Below are 26,415 nucleotides of genomic sequence, written 5' to 3' on the forward strand. Positions count from 1 at the left end.
CCCGCGCGTCCTCCGGGCCGCACTTCGTGTCTTCTCGGCGAAGCGGGGAAGAGCCGCCGGCTGCTCCTGCGGCTGATGCCTTTCCCCGAAGCTCCCCCGCTTCCTTGGAGCTGCAGTCTGGACCCCTCATCTTGAACTCTAGTGAGGTTTTCAGCGCTCTCTACCCTTAACTCCTTCTTCCAGGAGTGCCACTACTTGTGTGCCAGCGCTCGGCCTTATTGAAGCTTAGTGGTTTCCGTTGGCTTTCAAAGAGCTTTACAAAGTACATACTTCAGCATCCTGTTGATGCTGCCATTTCTGAATAATTAATCTAAGTGCTTTGAGCTTCTCTAGCATCGTGTTGACATTCTTCGGACAGAGAATAAAGTTTTTGTGTGCCTGGTCTCACTGGCCAAAAACTAAAGATGTGGGTACGAACCTACCGTCTTTTCCTGCTGTGGATTAAGACCCCGTCCAGAGTGCAGGGCTAATACAAAACCCATAACCTCTGCAGGGTGCTGCCAATGCCTCTGTCGTTTAGGCTGTTTATCTTCTGAGTGTATAGATCGGGGATAGTAGTATCTAGTGCATTTTTTTAAAGATAAACGGTCAAAAAAACTGTTCCTTTGCAGGTAAATTGCAGGCATTGCTTGAAGTTGTCTGTTTCTCCACCTTGAAGTAATCCTGTTAAATTAAGCTCAGTGGGTAGTGAACGTCAGTTAGTGAGCTGATGTGTTCACTCTCTGTTGAGGATTAGTTTGGCAATGGAGGAAGTTTGGAACAGGCTGATTGTTTTGAACACTTGAAGCTTAGGTGCCTGCCTGTCATGTTTTCCCTCAAGCTCAGGTCAGACTGCTTTGTTTTGTTGCGAAGTCGGGTAGCTTACCACAAACTCACCTCTATCACTGGTTCAAGTGATGCATGTGTGTACATTCACATTCAGTGAATACTTGAGGAGTTTCATTACTGCTTAAAACCCGGAAGTACAAAAATCTCCAGTGCAGAACAGCCTAATTTAGACATCACTGTGGTACTGAAACCAGGCAGTACCTTGTAGGTGGTTTGAAAGTGTTGCCATTTATGCCTGATGATGGGAGTGGCTGAGCTGTTGTGAGCTCGGAGTGGGATCAGAGTAGGGACAGAAGGCACTTGAATACACCTGGCTTTTCCTCATTATCACCTGTTTATTGACAGCTGTCTTTTCTGACTGGCAAATTATTTCTAAAAATAACATTTTTCTTTTCAGTGCAGTTAGTGCTTGTCATTCTGAATGGCACTCTGCTTTTGTAGTCTCTTAAGCAGCTGCTTTATCTTGCTGAATGTTGTTTAAGTACTGTGGCCATTTAAATGTCAGTTCTGTTGTGGCTGGCTTATTAGTAGATAAATACTGCAGTTGGAAACTACTGTCTATACATTATTCTAGGCTTCAACTGTATCTTAAGATCGTGATTTTTTGTTAATATTGCTAGATTCAAATTGAAAGGGATGTAGAACAGCCTGTGCTAGACCCCTCACACTCTCACTGACGCCAAATGTCTTAGTGTGAAAAAGGCTCCTGAAACAGCAAGTGTGCCAATTCCTCTGATAATTTCTGAATCTTTAAATTCAATATCTGTAGAAAGTTTTTAACAGCCTATGTGAATATTTCCTGTAGTAATTGCATTTTGTTTTTTTTACCTGGTAATTAGAACAGAGATACAGGCTTTCACAGACGTTATTGCTGGATTAAATTCTCAACTCCAGAAGAAGTTCAGAATGTGTTACAGAAGGACCCCCACATTCTTGAAGGTTCCAAGGTAACGTGCTAATTCCTTTATTACCATATTCTTTCAAAGTGTGTCTAAGAATTTTAGTCACTCAGTGTGCTTTTAATGTTTTGTAAATCATTACCACTTCTGTTTATTCTGTCCCTCTCAACTTGAGTTGTTAGGGGTCAAGATCATAGAGATACCAGAGAGATCACACTCAGGAGACCAAAAACTTCTGCTATGCTAAAGTAATGTGAATGCAGTAAAACTGGTTGGGATGTGCTGTGCAACTAGTTTGCAGTTTGTAATGCAGGTTTCTGCAGGTGGGTTCCAACATCTGATCCAGATGTTGAGTGGCAGGGGGAACATGATAAAGAAAGTGATGCTAAGCTTCGAATTTCAGTGAAATTTATGTTTTCTCCAGCTGTCATTTCATACAGGAGAAATCAGCTGCTTGCTTTCATGTGTTCAAGACAACTCTAAAATTGCTTTAGTGTAGGGTCTTGTTCTCTCCATCTTTAAGATTTTAAATGTTAGTAACACAAAAAATAAAACAGTTTGGCAATCTCAGTGCATAATGTATGGCATCGAGCCGGTGTACGGGTCTACTACACATATGAAAGTGTCTGTCAGCTAGAGCCAGACAGCTGTATCCTCCAGCTCCACTCCAGCATAGAAACACAGCAAAGCCATCTCACCACTCTCTCAACATTTAGTGTGCAGTGGTATTGACAGATAAGGAATAAAGAACAGTGAGTCAGTGGCTGCCCAAAGCCATTTTATTAACAGTTCTCATATCAAAATAATTAGAAACTGGCATCTGGTACGTTCCCTGAATAGGGGATTTTCTTACAGACTTACATGTGCTTCAGCTGATAAAACTACTCAGATGGCGTAGTAGAGAGTGAAACCATGAAAAACAGGCAGGCTGGTGTATCAGACATAATTAATTCAAACCTTTGATTAATTAATAAGAATTCTTCAATATCCTTTTGACAAGTAATTTCTTATTTTGAGACTTTAAATGCTAGGAGATAGTAAAAGGAATTGATGATAGACTTCAGTGATGCAGTATTTTGATAGTGGTAAAGTATTTCACTTGCCATGGTTCATATTACTGCCCAAGTCATCACTGTTTGTGGTTACTTCTGTACCTATTCCCAAGAAGAACCAGCCTGCAAGTTCCAACTGGTACAAAAATGGGAGCAGAAATTAAGACTCCTTAAACTGTGATCAGATTGGCAGTAGATTGGTCCTTCATAAATTGTGTTGAAATAGGATGTTATCTGTATGCAATTACCAAATTAGGTACTAGAAATAACGTAGTATTTAGTGGCAATTTCCTGGAAATTTTTGCTGCTTATTGTTCTTGAATCTGTAAGGATCGCCACATGCATTTAACTGCCTAGGCTTCAAAGACTATACTCTCACAAGAAGGGCATGCTAAGAGGCTTCTTTATAGTGAAATAAAAAGCAGAAAGTAAGCAGTAGTTATTTTCATGTCTTAAAAAATGCAGGCTTCTCTAGATTACATGAGCACTTTTCCCAATTTTTCTAGGCTAGCTTTAGACAGTTACTTTTTATTAATTCCAGTTGAAAGCACAAGCTTTTAGGATGCATTTTGCTGGTACAACTAGCAATTGCTGTGGATGTATATTCAACTTTTGTGTCAGGAAAACCCTGGCTTGCGGCTTATGAAACTGAATTGGTTATAAACATATCTTCTGCTTTCTGTATCAAGGTTCTGGGTGATCAGAAATGAAAAATAACAAACTTTCTTGCCTAGCTAATATAAATAATTTCCATTGTTTTCAGCTCACTCTCAAACAGCAGATCCGTAGAAGACGCAGTCAAAGAAGGAGTCAAAGTGAGTGAGTGGTGGAAGGAGGCTTTATTTCACTAAATGTAAAGAAAGTAAAATAAAGATTACTGAGAAACTAAGAATGAGTACTTGTTTTAAAACAGAATCCAGCTGTTTCCCCTCCCTTGTTCAAAAAACTGTATAGCCACACTAAAACACTGAATTATTAACACCCCAGCATCTGTTACAGCATAAGATGATCATTATATACAGCAGGAAAGCTCTTAACAGATGAAGTCAAAGCTTCAGCTACCTACAAAAACTAAAGCTGTAGGAAGGGGGCTACATTCTTACCCTGAGGTGCTGGGCAATGGGGAATCAGCAGTCATAACTTGCTAAAGAATAATTACTTCCCTTATGAAATGTTTCAAAGTGGTCTCCGTGTCTTCTCTCTCTTTAGGTAGCTGTCCCATGTAGAAGAGTTAGTGTGTGTATGTATCCACACAGCCAGAGTTGTGAATTGCTGTGATAAAATGCCATCCTCCTGTACACTCAATATTAAAAACCCTTTTGTATGAAGTCCAAGCTTGCAGTCCATTTCCCTACCTCTCAAGGAGCAGAGGCATTCAGTCCTTCCTCCTCTTCTTGCTCTCATGCTCATGTTCCTTAGGGCGGCTGCTGTCTGATGGCCGTTTAGAACCACCATGTTGCTTGGCTTCCTCCAGAAACTTGTCCAAACCAAATGGATCCTCCTCAAATTGAACTGGTCCATCTCTGCCCCTGCCTCTGGTGTTACGATCCGAGTTAGAAAACTCTTTGTCAGGAACAAACCTGCAGGAGAAGATGATACTCAGTTGACTATCTTCAAAGTACTAATTAAGAATATTTCTTAAATTTATTTCCTTACCTGTTGGTCTTTATTCGAGCCTCTAGATCATCACCATACATATCTTTATCCAGATTTTTACTTGGCCTGTAGATGTTTTGGGCCATATCCTTGCCACTTCTCCAAGGCTGGTCATAAACATTATAAATTTCATCCTCTCCTCCAGCAAAGCCACTATCCATACCCTGTGAGGAACAGCAGAACAGCACAAGTTAAATCGACAAAATGTCAGCTAACTTACTTTATCAACAAAATACATTGATGATGTTACACAGTTACACAAAGATGACATGGCGTGATTTACAATTGATTTCAAATGAGTCCAAGCACTTAATGAGGATGTGAGTGGGTTTGGGATTAAGTCCAGAGAACATCACAGTACAGGCCTCAGTCCTACTCTTCCAGATAGCAACAGGAAGGATTACAAGCCATCCGCATTTCAGAATAATGGATCATTTCAGTCTGCCCTGCAAGTACAGCTGTCTGTAATAGCTGAGTACAACCATACAGAAATGTGTATTATTCAGAATTTCTGGAAAACATGATTTAAGCTGACTGATCCAAATCGCACAGAGGCTTATATAAACTCTGAAAGTATAAGTATCTGCTTGTTCATTTTTGGTTCATCAGCTTTCCCTCCTTGCCTGCAAGTCTTTCACTGGAGACATGAAGAAGAGTGATTGACAAACTGCAGGTCTATTGAGGGATTTGCTGAAGCCCAATCTATTTTGTCATCTCTGAATAGTATAAAATTCAGGGAAAAGAAATGTTGCTGTTACCTCTTTGTATCTTCAGAAGTATTAACACAAGCAGTAATGGGAATAGAAAGCATTTACTTGCTTCTCTCTGAAAGCAGATTTCCTATTCAGTCAGTACATTTGTACAAGAGAAGAAAATGAGGTCACTGCAGCTTGAAGGCAAAATAGTTTTTCTCCGCACTCCCCAGTGAGAAAAATCACAACAAAAACACTTTAATCCAGCTATACATTTAATTTTTTTTTTTTGCATAGGCTCTGGATAAAGGAAATCAATAGTTTCCTAAACACTTATGTAAAGAATTTTTTTCTGAATGTATCCACAACAACCATGAGAACAGCCTCTCTTTACTATTCTGTCTGTACCCATAAAGGAATGATGAGCATGTTCTCATTAAAAGCTACACAGCTTTCTATGAAAAGAAAAGGTATTTTACCTTGCTCTGGTTGAACAGCCTCTGGTCATACTGGATTTCATTGGATGGCCTGGGGTTTGGTACCCCCAGGGCAATAACTTCACTGATATCTCTGTTCTCATTTCTTTGCAGCTTTGACCTGAATTAAAAAATTGAAAGTTTTATGAGGTCAGTAAACCATACTTGTTGACACACTCAATTGCAACTCGATCCTGTATTCCCCACTAACAATTTGCCTCAGGAGCCAGATTTTGACTGTTGTTCTTCCTTACTAGGTAACATTTAAAATTTGTCTCCTGGCAAAGGAAACATTTGGAAAAATTATGTTCAGCTGGGTATGACATTTAAATTTGCTTTCCACTATCTGCAATTCACATCAAGCTGACTTGGTCTAAAATGTCATATTTATTTTTTGCAAGAATTAGTGTAGTTATATTCTGGAAAGGCCGAGCAATTCAATTTCAACATACTAGAGATTTTAAGCATCCAGAAACCATTTGCACTCAAAAATCTCAGTGACTTCAGCTAATAAGGTACTCCAGCCTACCTCCATAAATCTAAGCTTACTTAAAATGAACAGCTTCAAGGAACAAAGCCACTATTGATAACTCTAGTCTCACCAAAATTAGAAGATTCAGGTTTCAATCTTTGCTCTCAACATGTTAATTAATCCTGAACATAAAACATTAAACCTGAAGTCCCACTGAAGAAAAACCCACCCAAAACCAACACAGCACACCCCTCTTTCCCATTCATGTGGAAAATTCTACATTTTTAAGAAAGGACTACAGTATTTAACACAGTAATGCCTTTTCATATAATGAACAAACTGTGCTTCATACCAGTCACTATCTCCACAAGATACATACAACTCAGGCACTTATATCAAAAAAAGGAAAGCCCAGTAGTAGGTTCCCTAGTGGGGAAGCCAGTGCCAGTACAGGAATAAACCAGCTTTTTTTTGGTGACTTACCTTTTATCAGGGGCTGCCCGGGAAAGATTTCTGTCATGCTGCCTCTCTTTGCGCCTGTCATGTCTGATTTCGTCTCTTTCTCTAGCTTCTCCATCCTCTGAACAAGTAAAGATTGCTCATTATAGACAAATATTTGAGGTTTGAATTAATTATGCCACAGACATTGGCACAGCATTATTGTACAGAAGAGTAGTGACCCTTAGCACTATTTAAAATGTTCCATTTGAAATAAACTGAACACATGAACACCACAGCTTTCTTATGCCCCAAGCAAGTGACTGTTCTTGGTAAGTCAAAGCAGACATCCTAACAACTTTGTTCTTCCATCTTTCAAGAGCTCAGAATAATTGTCTGTCTAGGAATTAATATCCTAAAACATTTACAGATCATTGTATCATAACTCTAAGAATAAAAGTATCATTGAAACATGCAGGGATTTAAATGTTTTGAAGAACATTATGTGATGCAACATTATGTGATGCATAATGTTCCAACCTGACACACTCAGGTTGGAAGAGAGTCTAATTCAAAACCTGCTATCAATGCTGAATTCAAACCAGGTTGGTCAGGGCTTTTTCACACTCAGGTGAGGAAAACCTGCAAGGATAGAGACTGACAGATTTCCTAGGCAACCTGTTCCATTGCTGTTTGTCCTGATGATGAAAATCTTTCTCCTGACACACAGCTGAAACCTCCTGCTTCAACTCTTGACCACTGTCTCATTCTTCCACCGTGCAACTTGGTGAAGCCCTCTGATAATCATTTAGGGATCACTGTGATATGATCTGCTGGGTAATCTTCCCATTATCTGGCCCCAATGGCACATCATCTCCTAGCAGAACAAGCCCTATTCTCTCAGCATCTCCTGAACAGGCAGTTACTCAAGCTCCATGACCATTCTGATGCCCTTTCACTGAACTGACTCCCATTTATCAATGTCTTTCTTGTACCCAGAGGCCCATAACTGCACAAGGTACTCCAGATGATGTCTAACAGGTCACCACTAAAAGGAAATTATTACTTCCCTTGACTTACTGGTTACACTACTGCAGATGCAGCTTTGTATGCCCTTAGCATTACTGTTGCTAAGGGCATACAAAGCTGCATCTGCACACTGCTGGCTTATATTCAGCAGATTGTCCACTACAATTCCTGGGTCCTCTCCAACAGAGTGGCAGCCCAGCTGGCCAGCCCCCAGCCTTTTGGTAAGAGGTTAGCACATCCCAGCAGCAGGATTTGGCATTATATGACCATATCCCTCCATCTTCTGAAGAGATTGTAACTGCTCTCTAAAGTTCGTCATCTTGATCTTTGAAGTGTAATTTCCATTAGAATGGAAGACTTAGAACAATGGAGACAATTTAGTTAGGTTGGCAGCGGGGTTTTTTGGGGCCCGCTAGCCAACAAAATTGCAGCTCTGCAAGATCAGTTACAACAGTGCAAGAGCGAGAATATTGCACTGCAATATTACCTTTGATAACTTAAAGATGGTTTAGTTCTTCTAGAAAAATCTGCCCTTCATTTGCAATAAACTTAAAAATGTTAGTTTATAACTGTCCATGAAAGCCATCACTTGCACTGATGCATTATTAACTTCAAAATTCTCAGTGTCCTAAACCTATATACACCAACATACTGATGTGAGGTTCAAACCTGCATCCCATCAAACCAGGCAGTGAATTAACCAATAAAGACATAAACTGATGTCATACTTAGACATTTCACCTGGCATTTAGATATTTCAAGTTCTCAGGTTATTACTCCAAATCCACACTTATGAATACTAAAAAAGCCATAGTGTCTTAATGACAAAGAACAGTACCTTTTTCAACGTGGGTCTTGATCCCTGCTCTTCTCTCCCTGGCTTTCTGAGCCATTTCTCTGAGCTTTTCCTCATGTTTTTCCTTTTCTTTCTGAGCCATCTTCCTCTCCACCTGGGCACGCATCTCTACTGCCTCCCGAGCCTGCATAAAAGAGACACGGTTAAAAATAGAGAAAGCGTAGCACCTGGGATATATGCAGATCTGTCACGGAGTTAGCCAGTAAACAGGACAGAAATGAAGCCAAAATCAGGAAGCTTAAAGCATCAGCCACAGCAGTTAGAGCTGGGAGACAAGACCCATGACTTCTAATAACCGAACCCACGCTGAGCCCATGATTCAGAGATAGTGGGGATAAGGCCTTAAGTCTTACGTTAGCAAAGAAGCAGGACAAATCAAAAAGCTAAAGCCTATTCACAGCTGATTTTCTGGAAGAAATTAACATACAAAGATGGTAAAACTATATGGAACAAAACAGTGTGAAGAACTACCTGACCTTTCTGTCAGCAATATAGAGGGCCTCAGCAAGTTTGGCAAAGTTTTCATTAATATGAACGGTCTGCAATCCTCTGCCATCTGCAGCCAGACGCTTATCTAATGGAATGGTGTAACCCTACAGTGGGAACAGAGAGGCAGTTAATCACAGAAACAATATTTGTAACAACAAGCATTATTATATTCATTGGGTAAGAAAACAAAAACACATACAAAATTCACAGCCCATCATTATTATGCCTCAATGGATCTCCTTTTCATAGGTACTTCAAATTCTTGCCAGGTAATAAATACAAAGCTTCACTCCAATTCCACCTGCCCACCAAATCCCAATCACAGCTTCCCTTCAAGGTTCATCTTACGACAAAAGACAGTTTTCCAGTGATAAAGTCCACTTTTTGCTTTGTGTTAAGAATTACAGATAATAGCTTCTCCACTCTCTAAGCTGTTTTACAATTTTTTGCTTAAAAATTGTTTTACCTAAACTGTTTTCATACCTGTTAAGAGATTAGCTGATTCAAAATGAGAAAGTAAGGGACAAGGCAGCCAGCAAGAGTAAGACACACTAAACACCAATTTTGTTTTCCAAAGCTAAAACTCAAAATTATTTATAGATTATATTTAAAGATTTTTTTTTAGTGAGCTCTACAAAATTTTTGCTTTGGTTTTAGCATCTGTAACCTAAAATTTGATCTCCTAATTACCATCAGTCCCAGTTAGACAGCTGTGTTGGGGTAGAAAAAAAAAGTGACATCCAAACATATAGCTTTTCCTTCCTCCATTTGAAGAGGCTGTCTCAGGACAACAGTTTAGTACATTTCAGAATGATCAGACTAGTTACTGCAGCAAATAAATTCTCCCCTCTCTAGGAACATAAACTTAATAACTGATAAAAATCAGGGACAGGACATACCTACTCAAACAAGGAACAAAAATAGCTAGCTGACCAGTGATAAGAATTAATTAATGAAAGAATGCAACAAGGAACACTTCCCAGAAATATGGACTGCAATATTAAAAAGAAACATCCTTGGGTCTCTCATAGTCTGCTGTTTTTCAGTTTAGATGGCTTTGTGACCTTGAGAGATTTTGACTTTGGACTGCACTATTATGGGGATTTTAACTAATATAAATTTTTCCTCTCAAAATTTATAATCTCTGGCATGAAGTAACATATTCACCCTCAGTTCTATACTCTCAATTGGACAACCTTTATATGGCAAACTGAAGAAAAATGAACTGTATCATCATGTGTTTTCCATGCTGGAAGCAGCTGGTTTACCTAACTCTAGATGTTTAACAGCAGTATTATTCAAGCTTAAATCATTCACTTAAGTTTCCCATCAGGATGCAGAATTACAAAAATACATTTATGACAACTTAATTACCTTTGCATTTTTCCAGTTTGAAATGCATGGAGGAATTTTCCACTCTTGCTGCTCTTTCACAGTCATCTGATATAAGAGAATAAGCAAAGTCATCTTCAGATTTATAGTAAAAGGAAATACTGTTTTCTTTCTCAAAGGCAGCTATGAAACTATTGAAATGAGTTAGAGTAGAAAGTTCAGAACTCCACAACAAAACCCCAGCTCTTCTTAGCAGCAGGAAGATCACAGAATCAAGGAATGGTTTGATTGGAATGGACCTTAGAGATCAGATGGTTCCAAACCCTCTGCCATGGGATTGATTTTTGCAATGTATCTTTGCCAGCACTGAATAAAGTCCTGACAGCTCTTCAGCATCCTCTTAAGCTTTCATCACACAGGCTGTAACTCACAGCCAGCTTGTTAACATGCACATATTTAGCAGCTATTCAAGTAGTACCAAACTGATGAACCACCACTACACTCATCTCTCAGAAGGGGCTAATCCTTAATGACACAAGTCAATATTATTAAGGATAAGCTTAACAGTGCTGTCTAAAGGCAACATAAGAGTACCAGCCTAAGTCTTGGTCAACTCATTCATGCCATGAACAAATTCAGCAATGCACCCCTGCATAAAATATGAGACATCTACTCAACCTTTGACAAGATAAATGAAAAGACAGCTACTTTAACAACTGTCCAAATGAAAAAAAGAAAACAACAAACAAAAAGACTGCACTGGGCACCAAGTTTATCACTTCACATCAGAAGGTCAGTAATGAGAAGGTACACAGAAATGAACTAGATCGAAGAAGAATTTGTGGACCCACCTAAGCATTCAAAACTGAGAACAGCTATGGCATTTCATACCTTTCTACTTGGAGAGTGCATTACAGGTGCTGGAGGAGATGGTGGTCCTCGTGGAATCTTCTTGTTAATTCTGAGCAATTAAGAAAACAATTACAATTACAGTCAGCATGTTGCACAGAAATACACTTCAGAATCTTCTATTTGCCCTGAACAAGCCATGAATACTTACTTGAATCTTGGAGGCTCCATAGGGTCCTTCTGCATTTCCACCATCCGAATAACTCTCTGTTTTGCTCCAGAGTTGAATGCAACTCCTTGCTGAGATGGTGTGTACCTGAACAAAACAAAGTGCTCAGCTCTCTGCACACAGCTAGATATTCCTTTCCAACCTCCATTTTCACTCTGTTCACTGCTCTAGCTGTGGTTTCATTTTATCCACAACAGTTTAAGACTACCCCACTATCAATGTCAGCAGCAGGTAACTGCACAGATGACACTGCACTGAGTGCAGACTCAGTTACACCAGACAGAATGTATTAATTCTCTTCAGAGCTATATTCTCCTGTTTCAACCTAGGGTCTGAAATAGAAGAAATACAAGTACAGTACACATAGCTTGTCATGTACTCCCTGCCTATGTCTGTGAAGCCCTTGTGTTTTCTTACTGTTCATTAAGAACCTCTTCATACCTTTTTTCAGAATTAACTTCAAGCCAAGTGTAACCCTGTCATGAAATTTTTCTGTGTTTGAAACAGAAAATCATCCTAAGTAAGTATCACCCTCCTCATAATTCCACTGTTTCCAACTACTCATTTTCTGTGAAGGAAGAACTTTGTTACATGTCTTGTTGTGGGCTTGAAACTTGCAGTAAATACTTTGCTTTCAGGGCAGCATCATTAATAGTGATCCCTGGTAAATCTGTGGTTTTTTGCTAAAACTATAACACCTCCAGAGCGCCATAACTCATGACCTGTTAAAGACATATTTCTACACACTTCAAACTAGGTGATCATTAGTAAGTTAATTCAAAATACAGAAGCCAGTTTCATATTCCTTACAGAACAATAGAGTTCAAGAGGCATTTCTGTTCTCAGAAATTCAACAAATATGCCAATTTTAATCCATTTTGTATATCACACCATTCTACAGCAACACCAGCACTACATACCGAATGTACTGTGCAGGAGCTAGTTTGTCAGCAGCTCGAACTGGCATGGCTGCTGCAACTTTTTGGGAGACTGATTTCTCCAAGGCTGCTCTTGTCTTCTCTGTTATCTGAAGAAAAAAACCCACAGTGTTCATCTCATCCCACTACAAGACATAAAGCATACCACTGCTAACTAGGCACATCAATGCATACAATACCTCTCTAATTGCCTCCTCATCTGGTCTTTGCAGTTCAGGATCATCCACATTCATGACCTCTTTTGGCACAAGATCTGTGTACTTGCTGTAAATGACCTGGAAGACATTAGATTCTACTAGTGCTGGTGAACAGGAATAAATGTACATATATCAAAGGAAATGTTTCAGGCTTAGACTATACTCTGGGTAATTAAAATGAATATACAGCTATAAATGCATTACGATATCATATTGTTCAATTAGAAGTCCTGTTTACATGTATACTCTGGACCCCATTTTACAGATGGAGTAATTGAAGAAACAAAGCAATCTGATAAATATAATTGTATAAGTTGCTCTTATACAAGGACTGGCATTAGACAGCAGTTTCCTGCTTCCCATTCCTAGTATTTTCCTTTTTTAAGGACCCCAAGCTGATAAAATCCTGCATGTTTTTACTTCTGTTTTCAAGGATTACTCTAGAATTTGATACAAGTATTTTCCACAATCTGTATTTTTTCATTTCATTATGTTTACTGTTTTCTTGAAAAAATAAATACTTGAGAAATCTGGTCTTGACACTTTCCCTTATACAGGTACTTGAGTTTTCACACAACCTGCAGCTAGCTCCTGGCAGCTCTAGAGTCCCAATTTTAAATACAGGGAAAGAACGCTATTAGGTGGCTTCAGGAAAAAATGTATTGTATTACATTAATGCTTCAAATGTATCCAATAAAATAGGAAGTTTTAGTTCAAAGGGTTAAAAGTCAGGAACTATTATTACAAGTTCACTATACAGTACATGTCCAACTACAAAATTAACCTTTAGCCTCAGCATTAATTAACCACATGACAGCCATTTTCTACTTCTCAGCCTTCACTCCTAAAATTTAATCATTTGAATTAGTATCAATAATATTCTAGCTTCTCAGATCCTGAATGAAGGACATTTGAAGAGAAATGTTCCTCTAAGGTAATTAACTTGTAAGTCCAAGTGTCTTGATGAAGAAGAATATGAAAAACAAAGTATGCTGAAGGATCTGTAGAGCATCCCAAAAGACAAAAAAAAAAGAAAATATAAAAAGCTACTCCTTGTGGTGGTCCAAGAGTGATCTAAAAACTACTTGTGACTGAGGTACAAATGATCTACGTGAACTATTTAAACTCTGAAGTATTGTATGGAAATGGCAAGAAGCTTTATTATGGAAGAAATATATAATATAGATTAAACTATCCTGAAAATACAAATATTTCTGTTGCCATCAAAAACTTCATACACTTGCATGTTTTAATTGTAGTCTTTTTCTGAAGTGATAAAAACAGGCAGATAATGAATTTACACTTACTTTTGTTGTTCTTCTAGACATTTATCTTGTTTTATGACTTATGTTGAGATATTTCATTCATCTAAGCTAAAGAAGAAACTGGGATTGTTTGATATTGTACTGTGCCCACCCACTACCATTTTTCAACTTACAAAATTTGAAAGGAAGCATAAGCCTGAGCAATCACTCTGATTGCTACTGAAACGCAAAATCTCCTTCTAGGCAGAAAGAAAAACCTCAAGTTTTGCTACAATTACATGATTCCCTGGCTGGGGCAGCCTTAACAGGCAGCAATTAGAAATCTGCATGCCACTACAGTCAGAAAGAGAATAACATTACCTAAGGGCTAAGATACTGTACCACATGGCAGGGTTTAGACATCAATCACATTCGGAGTCTCACAAGGCACCTGACAGACGCAAATGTCTTGATTTGCTACACAGAAATCCTCAACATATTTTGTTCTGTATATCTCAACCAGCCCTGTACAGTGCTCATCAATCCTATATGTAAATCAAGAATTTATTATCAAGCAATGCAGCATGAATGCCTTCCTTGTCAAAGAATGGTTTCTCCATAAGAAGTACATAAAATTGAAGAAGTCATTAAGATTACCTGGTTGTAAACCTGGTACACACACCAGAAAACAAACTGGTAACAAACTCTCAAAGCAAGCTCTGCCACAAAGGCAAATAAGTTGCAAGTAAGTAACACTTTTGATTATTTGAGTTAGATGCATGTTCTCTTGACCTGTCCCATACCTGTGACAGGACTTCCTTAACAATGGAACTACTCTCTTGCAAATGGTTTGATTGAATTTACAACCTTGGGAATAAAACCTGTAAATAAGCTTCATGATTGGTTTTTTTTTTTCTCCTTTAACAAATAAGCCACAACCTTAGGCCATGAAGAAGAAATCAAACTCCAGCATATAAAGTTATTCTTGCTGGAAAAAAGTAAGGGATCTAACAGTTCCATTCCTTGATTTCCATACTCTTTCTTCTATCTTCATAAAAACAGAGGATGCAATTATATGTTCTTATTTTCCTAATAAAGGAATAGCTCCAGTCTCATCAAAATATATCACTATGAATGCATTATTTTAGCCTGGCTTTTAGTAATGTAAGTAGAGAAAGTATTGAAAGAATTTACAGCAGCACAAGAACCAACCACATGGCTAGGCTAGGAATCCTTAATTTAGACAAGCAGATGGAACTCCATCCGCAGATCCATAAGGTCATGCATCCAGGCCTGTCAATGTTATCCAGCATTTCATGTTTAGCAGACTTTCTGCCAACCCCAAACAGGAAGCCTGTCAGACTATCCCACTGATGTCAGTATTTTTCAAGGAAAATACTCTGAAGCCACTATTTTTAAAATACATAAGGGAACAGATGCAAGGGAGATGAACCTCTGCAATAGTAGAAACTGCTGACAAGTCATCTCGAGATAGGGGCTGGGTGATAGAACTGCTGCCTCTACAAAGAAAGCAGAATACTAAATTCAACTTCAAAAAATCCATAAGCTGCAGCAAGAACAAAATTTGCTTTCTAACTCAGACCAAACAAGTAGCTCCTAAAATAGGTTCATAAACTTCATCTCATTTCTGGCAGGCTGCTAAGTATCTGTTTCTTTTAGCTCTAAGTATTAAGATTGAAGAAATATTGAATTATGGCTGCAGCTCTCTGGAAAATGAAACTTCTGCACCTAATCCTACTGACACTGTACTATCAGAAGCTCTTAAGAGAAAATATTCCATATTATTCAACTCAACACAGATCACTGAAGAACCACTCCCTATGACATATCTGGCAATACTTTCTCCTGCAAAGCAAATCAAACCAAGCAATAGTAGTTCTGCTGTTTCCAGTGAAATTGTTTCAAATAGATTTTGCAGCACAGAAAGTCAATTTTATCCTGAGCTAAATCAAAAGCAGCATGGCCAGCAGATTGAGGTAGGCGATTCTGCCCCTCTACTTTGCTCTGGTGAGACCTGAGCTGGTGTGATGCATCCAGTTCTGAGGCCCCAAACACAAAGACAACCTTGACCTGTTGGAAGGAGTCCAGATAAGGCCACTAAGTTGACCACAGTCTAAACACTGTTTAGACTTTCTTCACAGAAGATGCTTGCTGGAAGAAGCAGCTGGTCACACACTTCATCAGGCCTCAGCAGTCTTCCAGCCCCCAACACCTGCTTTAGAGAATTAAAGTCCACAGAGCCTACTTGTAAAGGCAGATGTAAATACTCCTTAAAGTAAACTTCAGAGACCCAAGTACTTGATCTCCTCAAAACTATTTAGGACCTCAAGTGTCACCTCTTGGTTTTAGAAAGGTACTGGATACAGGAAGTTGAAGTTTCCCCTAAAAAACTCCGTAAGAATCTTGCTATCTCTGAATTCAGTACAAAAGTTTTGTAGTATAACCACTGGCAATACTTTCTGCTGCAACTAAATAACAATAGCAAAAACAGAGCACCAAAACCACTGAAAACAACCAGAAGTGTCAAATGTTGGATCAGTAAAACACAAGGTGCAGTATTCTGAAGGCTGACCTGTGTTTTCTGTCCATCTTTTGCCCCCTCTCTCTACATGCTAAAATGAGGCTGCAGAACTGTTTTCAGTTTCTTGCCTTCACTGGAAAATGAAAACTGCTAAGCCATCAAGTAAATTCTGTGTAGAGATTTTCCCCATTTTTGCCTTATCTTTTAATTACATTACAGAGAAGATCACAATTTCTGTCTGATGTTATTTTAATTCTTAAATAAGAAAAGAGGACACAATCCATGTGGCTAATGCCAGACCAATGAGTTCAAGGATATGCAATGTGTAAATACAACTTTTCCAAATACATCTACCAGCTGACATATTGGAAGAAATATTACCTTGTCCTTTGACTGTCCTTGTCGAGCGATTGCATCGTATTTTATCTTTCCTTCTGCATCCACCTGAACAGCCAAAGCATTGGACATTTTCTTCTTTCGGCCCATATCCAATGGATATTGGGCCACGTGAATTTCTGGGAAAGCACCCCCATCTCCAAAATCCTACAGAAAAAAAAATTAGTGAATGTCCAAAAGACAAAAACATGCAAAATAGAATGGAAAAGCAGATTGATTTCAACAACAAATAACTTGGTAAGAATGCTCCAGTAACATTATTCTTTCACTGGTAAGAAAGCAATTAATGAGAGAACTCACAGTTATTAAAAGACACTGAAATGGAGAGATATCTTGCAGTAATTATTTTCAAAGTAGGAACAGATATTACTGACTAGAATGTGCAGGCAATAGTATGCTACAGACAATACAAAATTAAGTATTTAATTCTCATGTCAGTTATCAACTTCAAAAACTGACCTTCTGAAATGAAGCAACTGTGGATACTAAAATTACAAGAGCAGCATTTTTATGAAGACTTCTACTGGTTATTTGTTGCTTTTCACGCCATAATGAAGAAGATTAAAAAAACATTCCATTCTTTTCAAAGCCTGTAGCTCATAGCTTTACAGTGCTACATGTGTCAAACATTCCCTTACTTTGATGTGTAAACACACTGAAAATTGGGCCAGCACCCAACAGCCCAATATTCTTATGGTTTATTCCTCTCTCCTACAATGTATTGGTGTAAAAGCATTTAATAAACAAACTAAAAAGCATTTAATAAACAAAAGGCTTCTTAAAGCAGATCATCCTGGCTCAGTAGCACAGAGGATGCAGTGGTACCATTCATAAACAATTTCAGGTTACAGTTTCAAATGCAACACCTTGGTGGAAGCATTTGCTTAAAGCAGCATGAGCATCTATCCCTTTCTCTGTGGCAATGGCATGGCTTATGTGGAGTCTGGTAACAAATAGATCAAAAAATAAGAATGGGTGTCTTGAGCAGATCAATCTCCCTCCATGCTCACCATGTGACCAAGTAGTTACCACCACTGTGACAGAGTGGACTGAGACTGGAAATGACCAAGCAGAACACTTTCAAACAAGGACAGTGTGCTTATCCCATCTGCAAATGCTCCTTGAAACACAGTTTCTGTTATCTGAAGTTTTCCACTGCTTGTCCCATATTCAACAATTAGTTGTCAAAGTATTAGCCAGAACCAAATTCAGTCATTCTTCAATTTTTAATTTTTTTTTGGTAACTCTTAATGTCTTAAGAAAAGGTTTTGTATTTTCCAGCAATGGCAGTCCAGGATCCCTGGACAAAGGTTATCCTTTGAAAGCATTTACTGCAATTTGCACTTGTTTATGAAGCAGAAAGGAGCTCTTAACAGGCTTTTTGGGATGCATATTAATTTGTGGTCAAGTGGTGCTGGAAAGTCCTCGCAAACCTTCAGCACCTGGCTTCTTAAAAAATTTCTTTATTAACATTAAGAAAGAATGAGCACTAAAACATTAACACTCAATGGTGTAGGAAGGGAAACCTCCACTGGGTATAATTAAAGTATAATTTTTGATATCATACATATGCAGCATATGACTAAATGCTGAACCCACATAAGAATGTTTCCCTTCAATGAACCACTAGAACTTCTACTTGAAGTACCTGGATCACCACAGAACAGTGTCGGACTTACAGAAATGGCACTGAAACATAAATGAGGGCAATGCTGTTACAAGCTGATGAAATTATGGTATCTGGAAACAATGTAGGATCATACATGAATTACTGTAGTAAAACTTCAACAGCATGCTTGTTCCAAGAGCACTGGCTTGTGACTCATCAGAACAGGTCTCAGAAGTCATTGTCAAGAATCACTTCAAACTGCAAGGTTTTTCTGGCTTACAGAGAGAGACTGTACTAACATAGTTTTGTTAATCAGATCACATCTGTATTTTCTTTCTACCTTTAGCAGTTCCAGTTTAGATTACATTAAACTGGCAAGGATTAGAACACATAACATTGTCCAAAACCCTTTAGCCAGTAACATACTTAACAAATATTTGACTAATTTTTAAGTTTCCTTCCAACTGTAATAACTTTGTCTCCCAATAGCAGCTATCTTTTTGAACAGAACACATGAATGTTCTCTTCTCTGACACACACACACATTCACTTAGTTCAGCTATAATCCAGAATATGCATTTAAAACACTAACAGAGGAACAATATGGATGTCTTTCCCAGGGGAGCCTTGTGTTCGCAGACTGTAAACCCTAAAGATCACAGACATATTTCCACATTGCAACACAGCAATCTCTGAACTGAAGTAGACATAGACCATCCTGTTTACCATGAAATGTTTTAAGGAATCTGGTGGATTAGAACCTCTCGCAACGCAAGAATATATCAAGCAGTCTGGATCATGTACACTGTAGGGCTTTGCACAATTCTCAGCAATATTCAAGGTGATCAGAGTTTATTTCTACTCCAGAATTTTTTTCCCCTTTAGCAGACACATTAGTGCTGTATCAATTCAAATATTTACCTCGAGCACTCGCGGTATCCATCCTTTCCGGTAACCATATGGGGGAGGTTCCCTTCTGGATGAGACCAGAGCAGCCTGCCTGGATCTCTGAGCTCTTGCTCTTTCTTCTAGCTCTAGCTGATCTTGGGATAGCTGGGTTGGAGCTGGCAAAAAACTGGACATCCATTGACAGCAACCAAAAAAGAATGAAATAAAAAGTTCATTCCGGTAACTTGACTCACAGACACTCAACTATGCTTGAGTCAACTCCTTGCTAAGTTAATACTTTCTCAACAATCACTCTCTATAGATTAAGAAACAGATTAAGAAATGTATGCTTTCTCAGCATTCTAAAAGATTCCTACAAAAACAAAAGCTAAATTCACACTCACATCTTTCTTGAAGAGTGGCAATGCCCGTTTTCCAACGGGAATGTCACATATCACTGGTTTTCTTTACACCACCATGAATAAGATAGAAATATTATGTTCCTATGTCTCTAGTCCCAACGATTCACTCTTTCTTCCTCTCAAGGCAAACACCCACAGACAGATCTGACAACGACCTCCCCTCTCAAAGCCTAGCACCCCCCTGCCAATGGCCAGTCGAACCCCAATTTCTTCACTTCCCCCTTTTTCAACTCAACTCTTCTTGTCTACACAGCCCTTTTGTGAATTTACTAAGAAAGTATCCAGAGAAACTCGGGATTCCGGGGCAGGCACCGGAACTGCACTCCCATGCCCCGCTAGAGACACTACAACTCATAACAAAGACCGCTCGCCCCCTCTGACTGTGAGGAAACCTCGACCAAACCCCCAGGGACCGAACCGAGGCGGAGGAGCTCCTTCCACCCGCAGTGAACACAGGAAAGAAGCAGAGCCCTGACCAGCGGCCAAACACCCGCTCCCGCCAGGGCTCCCCCAGGCCCCACCGGGCCTCGCCGCACTCTCTGCGGCCGCGGCCCGGCCGCCGGGCCCACTGCCCAGGAGAGGCCGCGGCCCCTCAGCGCACTCCCTAACCGCGGCCGCTCCCGTCGGCGGAGCCCCGCAGCGCGGCGGGGAATCGCCGGGTTGGCCGGGAGCGTCGCATCGTCCTCACGGCCGGGGTGGGCCCGCCCGACCCACCTGGTGAGCGCCATCTTGACCGCGTAGGCCGTCGGCTCCGCAGCGGGCCGCCGAGGAGGGGGAAGGCGGTGACACCTGCACATGCGCAGCAGTCACAATGTGCTCTGGGAGTTGTAGTCCCCATCGGACACTCGCGGCGCGGCGGCGCACGCGGTAGGCCGCAAGGCGTCATGGGAGGTGTAGTTTTACAATATCCCGCGTTATTTCTTCAGCCATCCTATTCCGCTCCCCCGCACTATTCACACAGTGTCCAACAAGTTCAGTAACTTCACAGCTCATCCAGCTGAATATGTCCAAGTAAAAAGAAGAAAATATAGAACAAGTGGATCAGAATAAAATTTATTTTGATACCTGCTGCTTAGAAATCGTTGAACAGGGACATGGGAGTGAAGGGAACAAAAGAGACGTAAAGTGGTACAAAAATATTGCTTTAAAATCGAAAAACATCTGCATTGAGAAGGAATTGTGCTGTCTATGTTGAATTTGCATTCATACGTTACATAGGAGTTCTTTAAATCAAATCAAGAGATGCACTCTTTAGAGTACAATTTAAATTTGGAATGTGGAAAAATACTTCTCAGGGAGTTGTAATACATGGGAACTAGGTGGAGCTTAACATAGGAAAATCACTATTTGAGTTAAAGTGGCAATATATAGCCACTTTATATATATATATATAACCAGAGACAGTTATTAATGAATAGTTGCTTTTGTTACATCACATCTAGTGAATCAAAGGCAGAAGAGTCTCACTGAGCCAGGCACGGTTCATCTAGAGAGAAATAGAGAAGACAGAGAAGAAAAGGGTAGAATGACTAAAGAAACAAACATGGTCTATCAGAGATTAAAATAAATCATACCATAAGAGGCAGGAATATGATACAGCAGAGTAACTGTCTTACAGTCCTCTAGTCATTTTGTCTGCCTTATCATCTCCTAATCTGAAGGGTAAACTACTCCTTCAGGCTAAATTAATCTGCTACAACTTCAAGGACTGGGGAGATTTGGAGGAAGGTAAAGGCAATCCTGTGCAGTCTCTCTATGCCTGAACTCATCATCTCCAGTGGGAATCAGCTTTTGGTCTAACATTGTGGTGACAGCAGCTCTGTCACCACCTCCATTAATGACAGATACTTCCCCTTCTCTCTGAGATAGCTGGTGTCTTGTGAGCAATTCATACAAAGGTAAAGATACAAGACTTTGTCTCACCATTTATCAATTATTTTCCTTAGCAAAACTCATCTGTCATCCCTTCTACCCAATTCTGTCACTCATTTAGTAACAGTATTGCTGTTGTCACATCTGGCAATATTGCCATCTGATTCAGGAGCCTTCTTTCCCCCTTAGAAGTTGCCAAGGCTTCTGTGCCCAGCTGTTATAGCAGTCTCAGTGAAAAAATTATTTTATCCCTCCTACTTTGACATTTCTCCTCCTTCTTTCTTTGCTGTGGAGTATTATTTAATGCTGTATGGGGGGAATGCATCGCCACACCATTACTTCTATCTTCTGCTTATGATGATGTTTAGATTAATGAATTAGCACTGTGCAACACTTGAAGAGCTGTGCCACTGGGGTTGGGAAGTGGCTGGCATTTCCAAGTACAAAGGAATCATCAACAGTGGATCAACGCTGCTTAAAGTATTTCTGAGGAAATTACAGAGGAAGGAAGGCACACACTATGATTTATACTAGTCACCATTTTCATCAGCTTGCCATCAATATGAAATTGCTATTCATAAAGTCTGTATGTTTCAAAATGAGTGGCAAAATGATCAGGGATACTGGGAGGAGAGTCCTACAGTGTGAGCTAGATGACTTGGTAAGTAGAACCCCTTTAAATGAGCTGTGTTCCAGCATCACATTGTGCAAACATCTATCTGTAAGTAAGAAATGGGGGGTTAAGTACAAGCTGTGCTGGGAACCAGTGACTTTGAAAAGGACCCATGAGGGTTATGAGAGACAAGCAGTTTAGAACAAATTTCTTGTGCTATGAAGTAACACAAAGTCTCATGCAGGCCATGGATGTAGAGGTAGGGATATGGTGAACTCTAGAGAAACTCTGGTCCAGGTCTTCAAGTTTCTAAAAGAATTCTGGAAGGTAGAAGAGGTTTAAAAGACTACAAAGGTATTATAAGGCTACCATTAATTGGAAGTGTAGGGGAAATACAATAAGTAAATTTGTTTTGTGGTCAAGTTTAAGAGGTAAATGTTACTATTGCCAGATTAGAATGAAGTTAACTCCATTTATCTGCTCTTTGACAATTAGATTGCAAGGAAAAATTACCTAAGTGAGCAAATGAAAACATTTAGTATATTTTGTTCATTACAAAACATTGAGAGGAGATTTGACCATCTTGTATATGTACCTGTACAAATTAGAAATGCAAGATATTAAGCCACTCCTTAATCTCATAGAGGAAGGCAAAACCATAACCAGTGACTGGAAGTAGAAATTAGGGAAATTCAAATGAGAAATAAGGTTGAAATATTTAACAATGAGAGTGTTTAACCTTTGAAAAACTGTGGGAGGTGCTCACTTTTCTATCCCTTATTATCTGTTGCAGTGTGTTTTGTTAAGTTATTAGGTTGGTTTGTTCCAATCCCCTTCTGTCTGAAAATGGTTCTGCCCCAGTTCTCCCTTCCCGCCTTTGGAGCTGTCTGTCTTCCTGGCTCCACCCTAGCCAACAATGTATCCCCTAAACTCCGCCCTGGTTTCCCTGGAAACCCTTGTATTTTTTCTTCTGATCCCTCCCCGGTACCCCGCCAATCACTCTCACTGCCCGCCCTTACTGCTAGAATGTTCCAGCAGGGGAGTTCGATGGTTGGCTGAGGAACCGGGGCCCCTCCCCAGAATGTTTCCCGTTGGTGTTGCCCACGTGTCAATCCCTTGGACCCCACACCCCACTGTACCCCCATTGGCCCAATGCCTGGCACCGCCCTTGTTCTCCCTACCCCTTAAAACTTGCTGTCAGCCCCCCCCCCCCCCCCCCGTTTTCTCCTGTCGGTCCCTCTGGGGTTCATTAAAGCCTGGATTAAGCCACAGTTGGAGTCCGCCGTCTTCTTTCCGCTGGTTGCAGCCTTTACCAGACTCCGTCCTGCACAAGGTGTGCCTATGTGCCTACAGCCGCAAGCTGGGCACTGCCTTAGGCGCTATCCCGAAGCCAGCTCTCGGGAGAAGTGCCCCCTCGTGCTGCTAGCAGTGCTGGGAGCTAGCCGAATGCTGACAATAGAGTCACACTGCTGCAATTATCTTCTAATCAAAGCTGAAATCTTCTGGGAAGAGACAGTTTCATTATTACCAGATCTGCTTTGAGCAAGCCTGAGCAACCAGGGCCCACACAGGAACAGTCAGAAGTGGTCACAGCACCAAACCTGACTGAGTTCAAGAAGCATCAGGACAATGGTCTCAGGTACATGGTGTTACTGTTGGGGAGTCCTGTGCAGAGCCTGGTGTTTGACTCAAGGATCCTTGTGTGTCCCTTCCAACTTAGCTTATTCTGTGCTTCTCACAAAAGAAACATTAGGCAAGGAATGGTTCTGAGAATCTGAGACGTATTTTCCTCAAATATAAATCTCTAAGACAAAAAGGACTAATTCCTTTCTGTTTTTATGAGTATATTTTGTACAATATCTTTCTGGACAATTATGATATCAGGTTTCCACATGCACAAAATGATTGTGCCAAACTGATCCTTGGTATGGTGAGTAAGGAGTTCAGGCTCTGTGGAGGTTTTGGCATGGCTGGGAGCAGGGACATTTTTAGTTTGATGAGAATATCACAGCTGGTTTTAAGAACATATTTCTGATGCATTCTAAGAAGTTATTTTGGGGTAGGTTTAGACCGTTAAATCTTTTTTTATCTACTTCAGCACTTCTCACATTTGCAAATCCAGAATTAAATGGTTCATGAAATATCTTGTAACAAATGAAGAGGATGATACAAAGTAATGGAATAAGCAATTGCTAATATCAGATACCTGAATGCTACCAGTTGCTGCACATAGTTGGATAAAAATTATTAAAATAAACAACTCTTCTTAACTCAAGGGATAAATTATGGACAGGTAAGGTGCTAAACAGTGAAAGAGAAGAGATTTAACTTGATGGTAAGGTTCAACCACATCAGCAATCCCTGTACTTCACATTCCCTTAGATGTTACGGGCAGCACACAGAAGGAATAATTATAGCTGGGGGAAGAAGATCACAAGGTATATTACTGCTTTTGTAAAAAAATCTTTGCATTCTTCAAGCCATGTCTCTGTTCTCTGGAACAACTGAAATGAAGGCTGGTTTAATTTCTGTTATTTGTTGCATATTGTAGAAAAGTAAACTTTCTCAGGCAAAAATGTTCTCCTGTACTTCTGTAAAAACCACAGACTCTGGGGGTGTTTTGCAAAGGTCTTGGAAGCATTCCACTTCCAGGTGATAAGATCATTTCACACAGGACATGTTGGCCCACTGACATTTCCCAAAAACCTAAAGAAGAAGTGGAGTGCCCTTTAGGCACCAAAAACTTTAGCAAATAAAGTAAGGGGAATTTTTTTGCCAACAGAAATTATGAGAGAGGTATGGAGCTGGCATGCAATTGCCTAAACTGATACCACACAACAAGGTTGAGCAAAGGCCTTGAAGGAACAAAATACTGGTAGAAGTGGATTTTGCTGCTCATGTAAAGCCCTGCTCTCCAAGGAACACATCAGTTTCCATTGTCACATTCAGACTTTGGTGACTACTGAGTCACAGGGACTGAATGACCCTGGGCAATGGGCATGTTTTTGTGGAGACATGTTTTATCCAAATATTGGCTCTGTACAGTATGATTGGTAAGAAGATGCTATTTTAAAATTTTATGGATTCCATAGTCAGCTCTGAAGTTTCTATTGCCGATATAAAGGCAAAACCTGCCAATATGCATTTAAGTTGGACCAAGAATGGGAAAAAAATATTCACAGGATCACCTCCTTTCTGGGACTGTTTTGTTCTATTTTCCTATGCCTTCTCTCCATACATGAGGAATATCTAGTATAAGTGAGCCTTTGCAGATATCTTGTCATGTTCTTCATCAAAGTGAAGCTGAAAAAAACATCAATTCTCAATAGGGAGGGCTGATGCTGACCTTCTGTCCTCTCTTCAGGCAGTCGGGCTGCTCTTGTGCTCTTGCTGCTCCGGTGCTTGGGACGGAGAGGCTGAGCCTTTGGGTTCTTCGGGTTTGCATCTGCATTGCATGAGATTCACACCTGGGATGCAAATGTCTTCAACAGGAATGAAAAGGAAATGCTTTTCATAGTTTGTCTTTCACAGCAATTTGGGGTAATCTGAGATTTAATTTATTCACCAGTTGAAAAGGGAAGGGAAATCAAGCCAGCATCTTTCTTTCAAGCCAAGGTTTTTCTTGCATATCCCCGTGCAGGCGCACACAAAAGAGCTCTGATCACTCTAACTAGGTGCTTGTTCTAATTATAGAAAGATTTAGCCGTTGGTTACATAATTGCCCACTGCACATCAGCACTAGGCATTGTTATGCTACAAAAGCCTCTTTTTTATTCCTCTCTCTACAGCAGACCCAGGTCAGCCTGTTTAACAGAAAGCTGCAAGGAGCAAAATAATTCTGAAGAAACCTCCCATAGCTTTCCCAGGAGAGGCCAGCAAAAACCAGATGCTAACCTGCTCCCTGTGCTGGGAGCATTGCCAGCATGTGGGATCTAGCCATCAAAGCAGAGGATTGATAGCCAGGGCAGCAGTCTTTTAAGCATCCCGGGTAGAAGCAGCGGGCTGTGGTCAGGAATCAGTGCTTGTGCTGAGGTTAGAGTTGCTATTTTTGATTTTTATATGCAATAGCACAGTAGCTTTAAATGGACACCCCACTATTATGCTCACTATCAGCCTGAGCCATGGAGGCTGTGAATTTGCAAACACAAAAATCGATTGCAAAACTTACATGTGCTTTAGCAGACAAAAGAACAGTAGAGCTTTTCCCTGTATTTTTTAAGCTTTTTAAATTATGTGATTTGGACTTGTTACTTCATGTTCAATCTGTATTTATTTCTCTCCTTTCCTCAGCAGTACATCAGGTACACATCTCCCTGACTTTTTAATTTCTTCCTCTTTTCCCTCCAAACCGTGAAGCTTCCTTCCAAAAAATAGTCTTTCCTACATAATTTGTAATC

The 26,415-nt window shown here is 40.0% G+C and overlaps 1 protein-coding gene and 1 long non-coding RNA gene across 2 annotated transcripts; one reads left to right on the forward strand and one right to left on the reverse strand.

Annotated features, from left to right (window-relative positions):
• LOC143694383 (uncharacterized) lies at positions 1-3,671 on the forward strand. Its single transcript, XR_013182858.1, has 3 exons — positions 1-141; positions 1,668-1,775; positions 3,543-3,671. It is a non-coding gene; the product is annotated as an uncharacterized LOC143694383 (long non-coding RNA).
• SNW1 (SNW domain containing 1) lies at positions 3,600-20,325 on the reverse strand. Its single transcript, XM_054635864.2, has 14 exons — positions 20,248-20,325; positions 19,145-19,298; positions 16,600-16,761; positions 12,415-12,510; positions 12,218-12,324; positions 11,280-11,384; positions 11,111-11,180; positions 10,262-10,327; positions 8,875-8,991; positions 8,381-8,522; positions 6,559-6,655; positions 5,607-5,724; positions 4,436-4,599; positions 3,600-4,359 (listed from the first exon to the last, which is right to left on the reverse strand). The coding sequence occupies exons 1-14, from the start codon at positions 20,259-20,261 to the stop codon at positions 4,155-4,157; spliced, it is 1,617 nt and encodes a 538-aa protein (XP_054491839.1). The 5' UTR covers positions 20,262-20,325; the 3' UTR covers positions 3,600-4,154.
• Positions 20,326-26,415: the final 6,090 nt, after the last annotated feature.

This window comes from Agelaius phoeniceus, chromosome 6 (genome assembly GCF_051311805.1).
Source record: "Agelaius phoeniceus isolate bAgePho1 chromosome 6, bAgePho1.hap1, whole genome shotgun sequence".
NCBI classification, from domain to species: Eukaryota; Metazoa; Chordata; class Aves; order Passeriformes; family Icteridae; genus Agelaius; species Agelaius phoeniceus.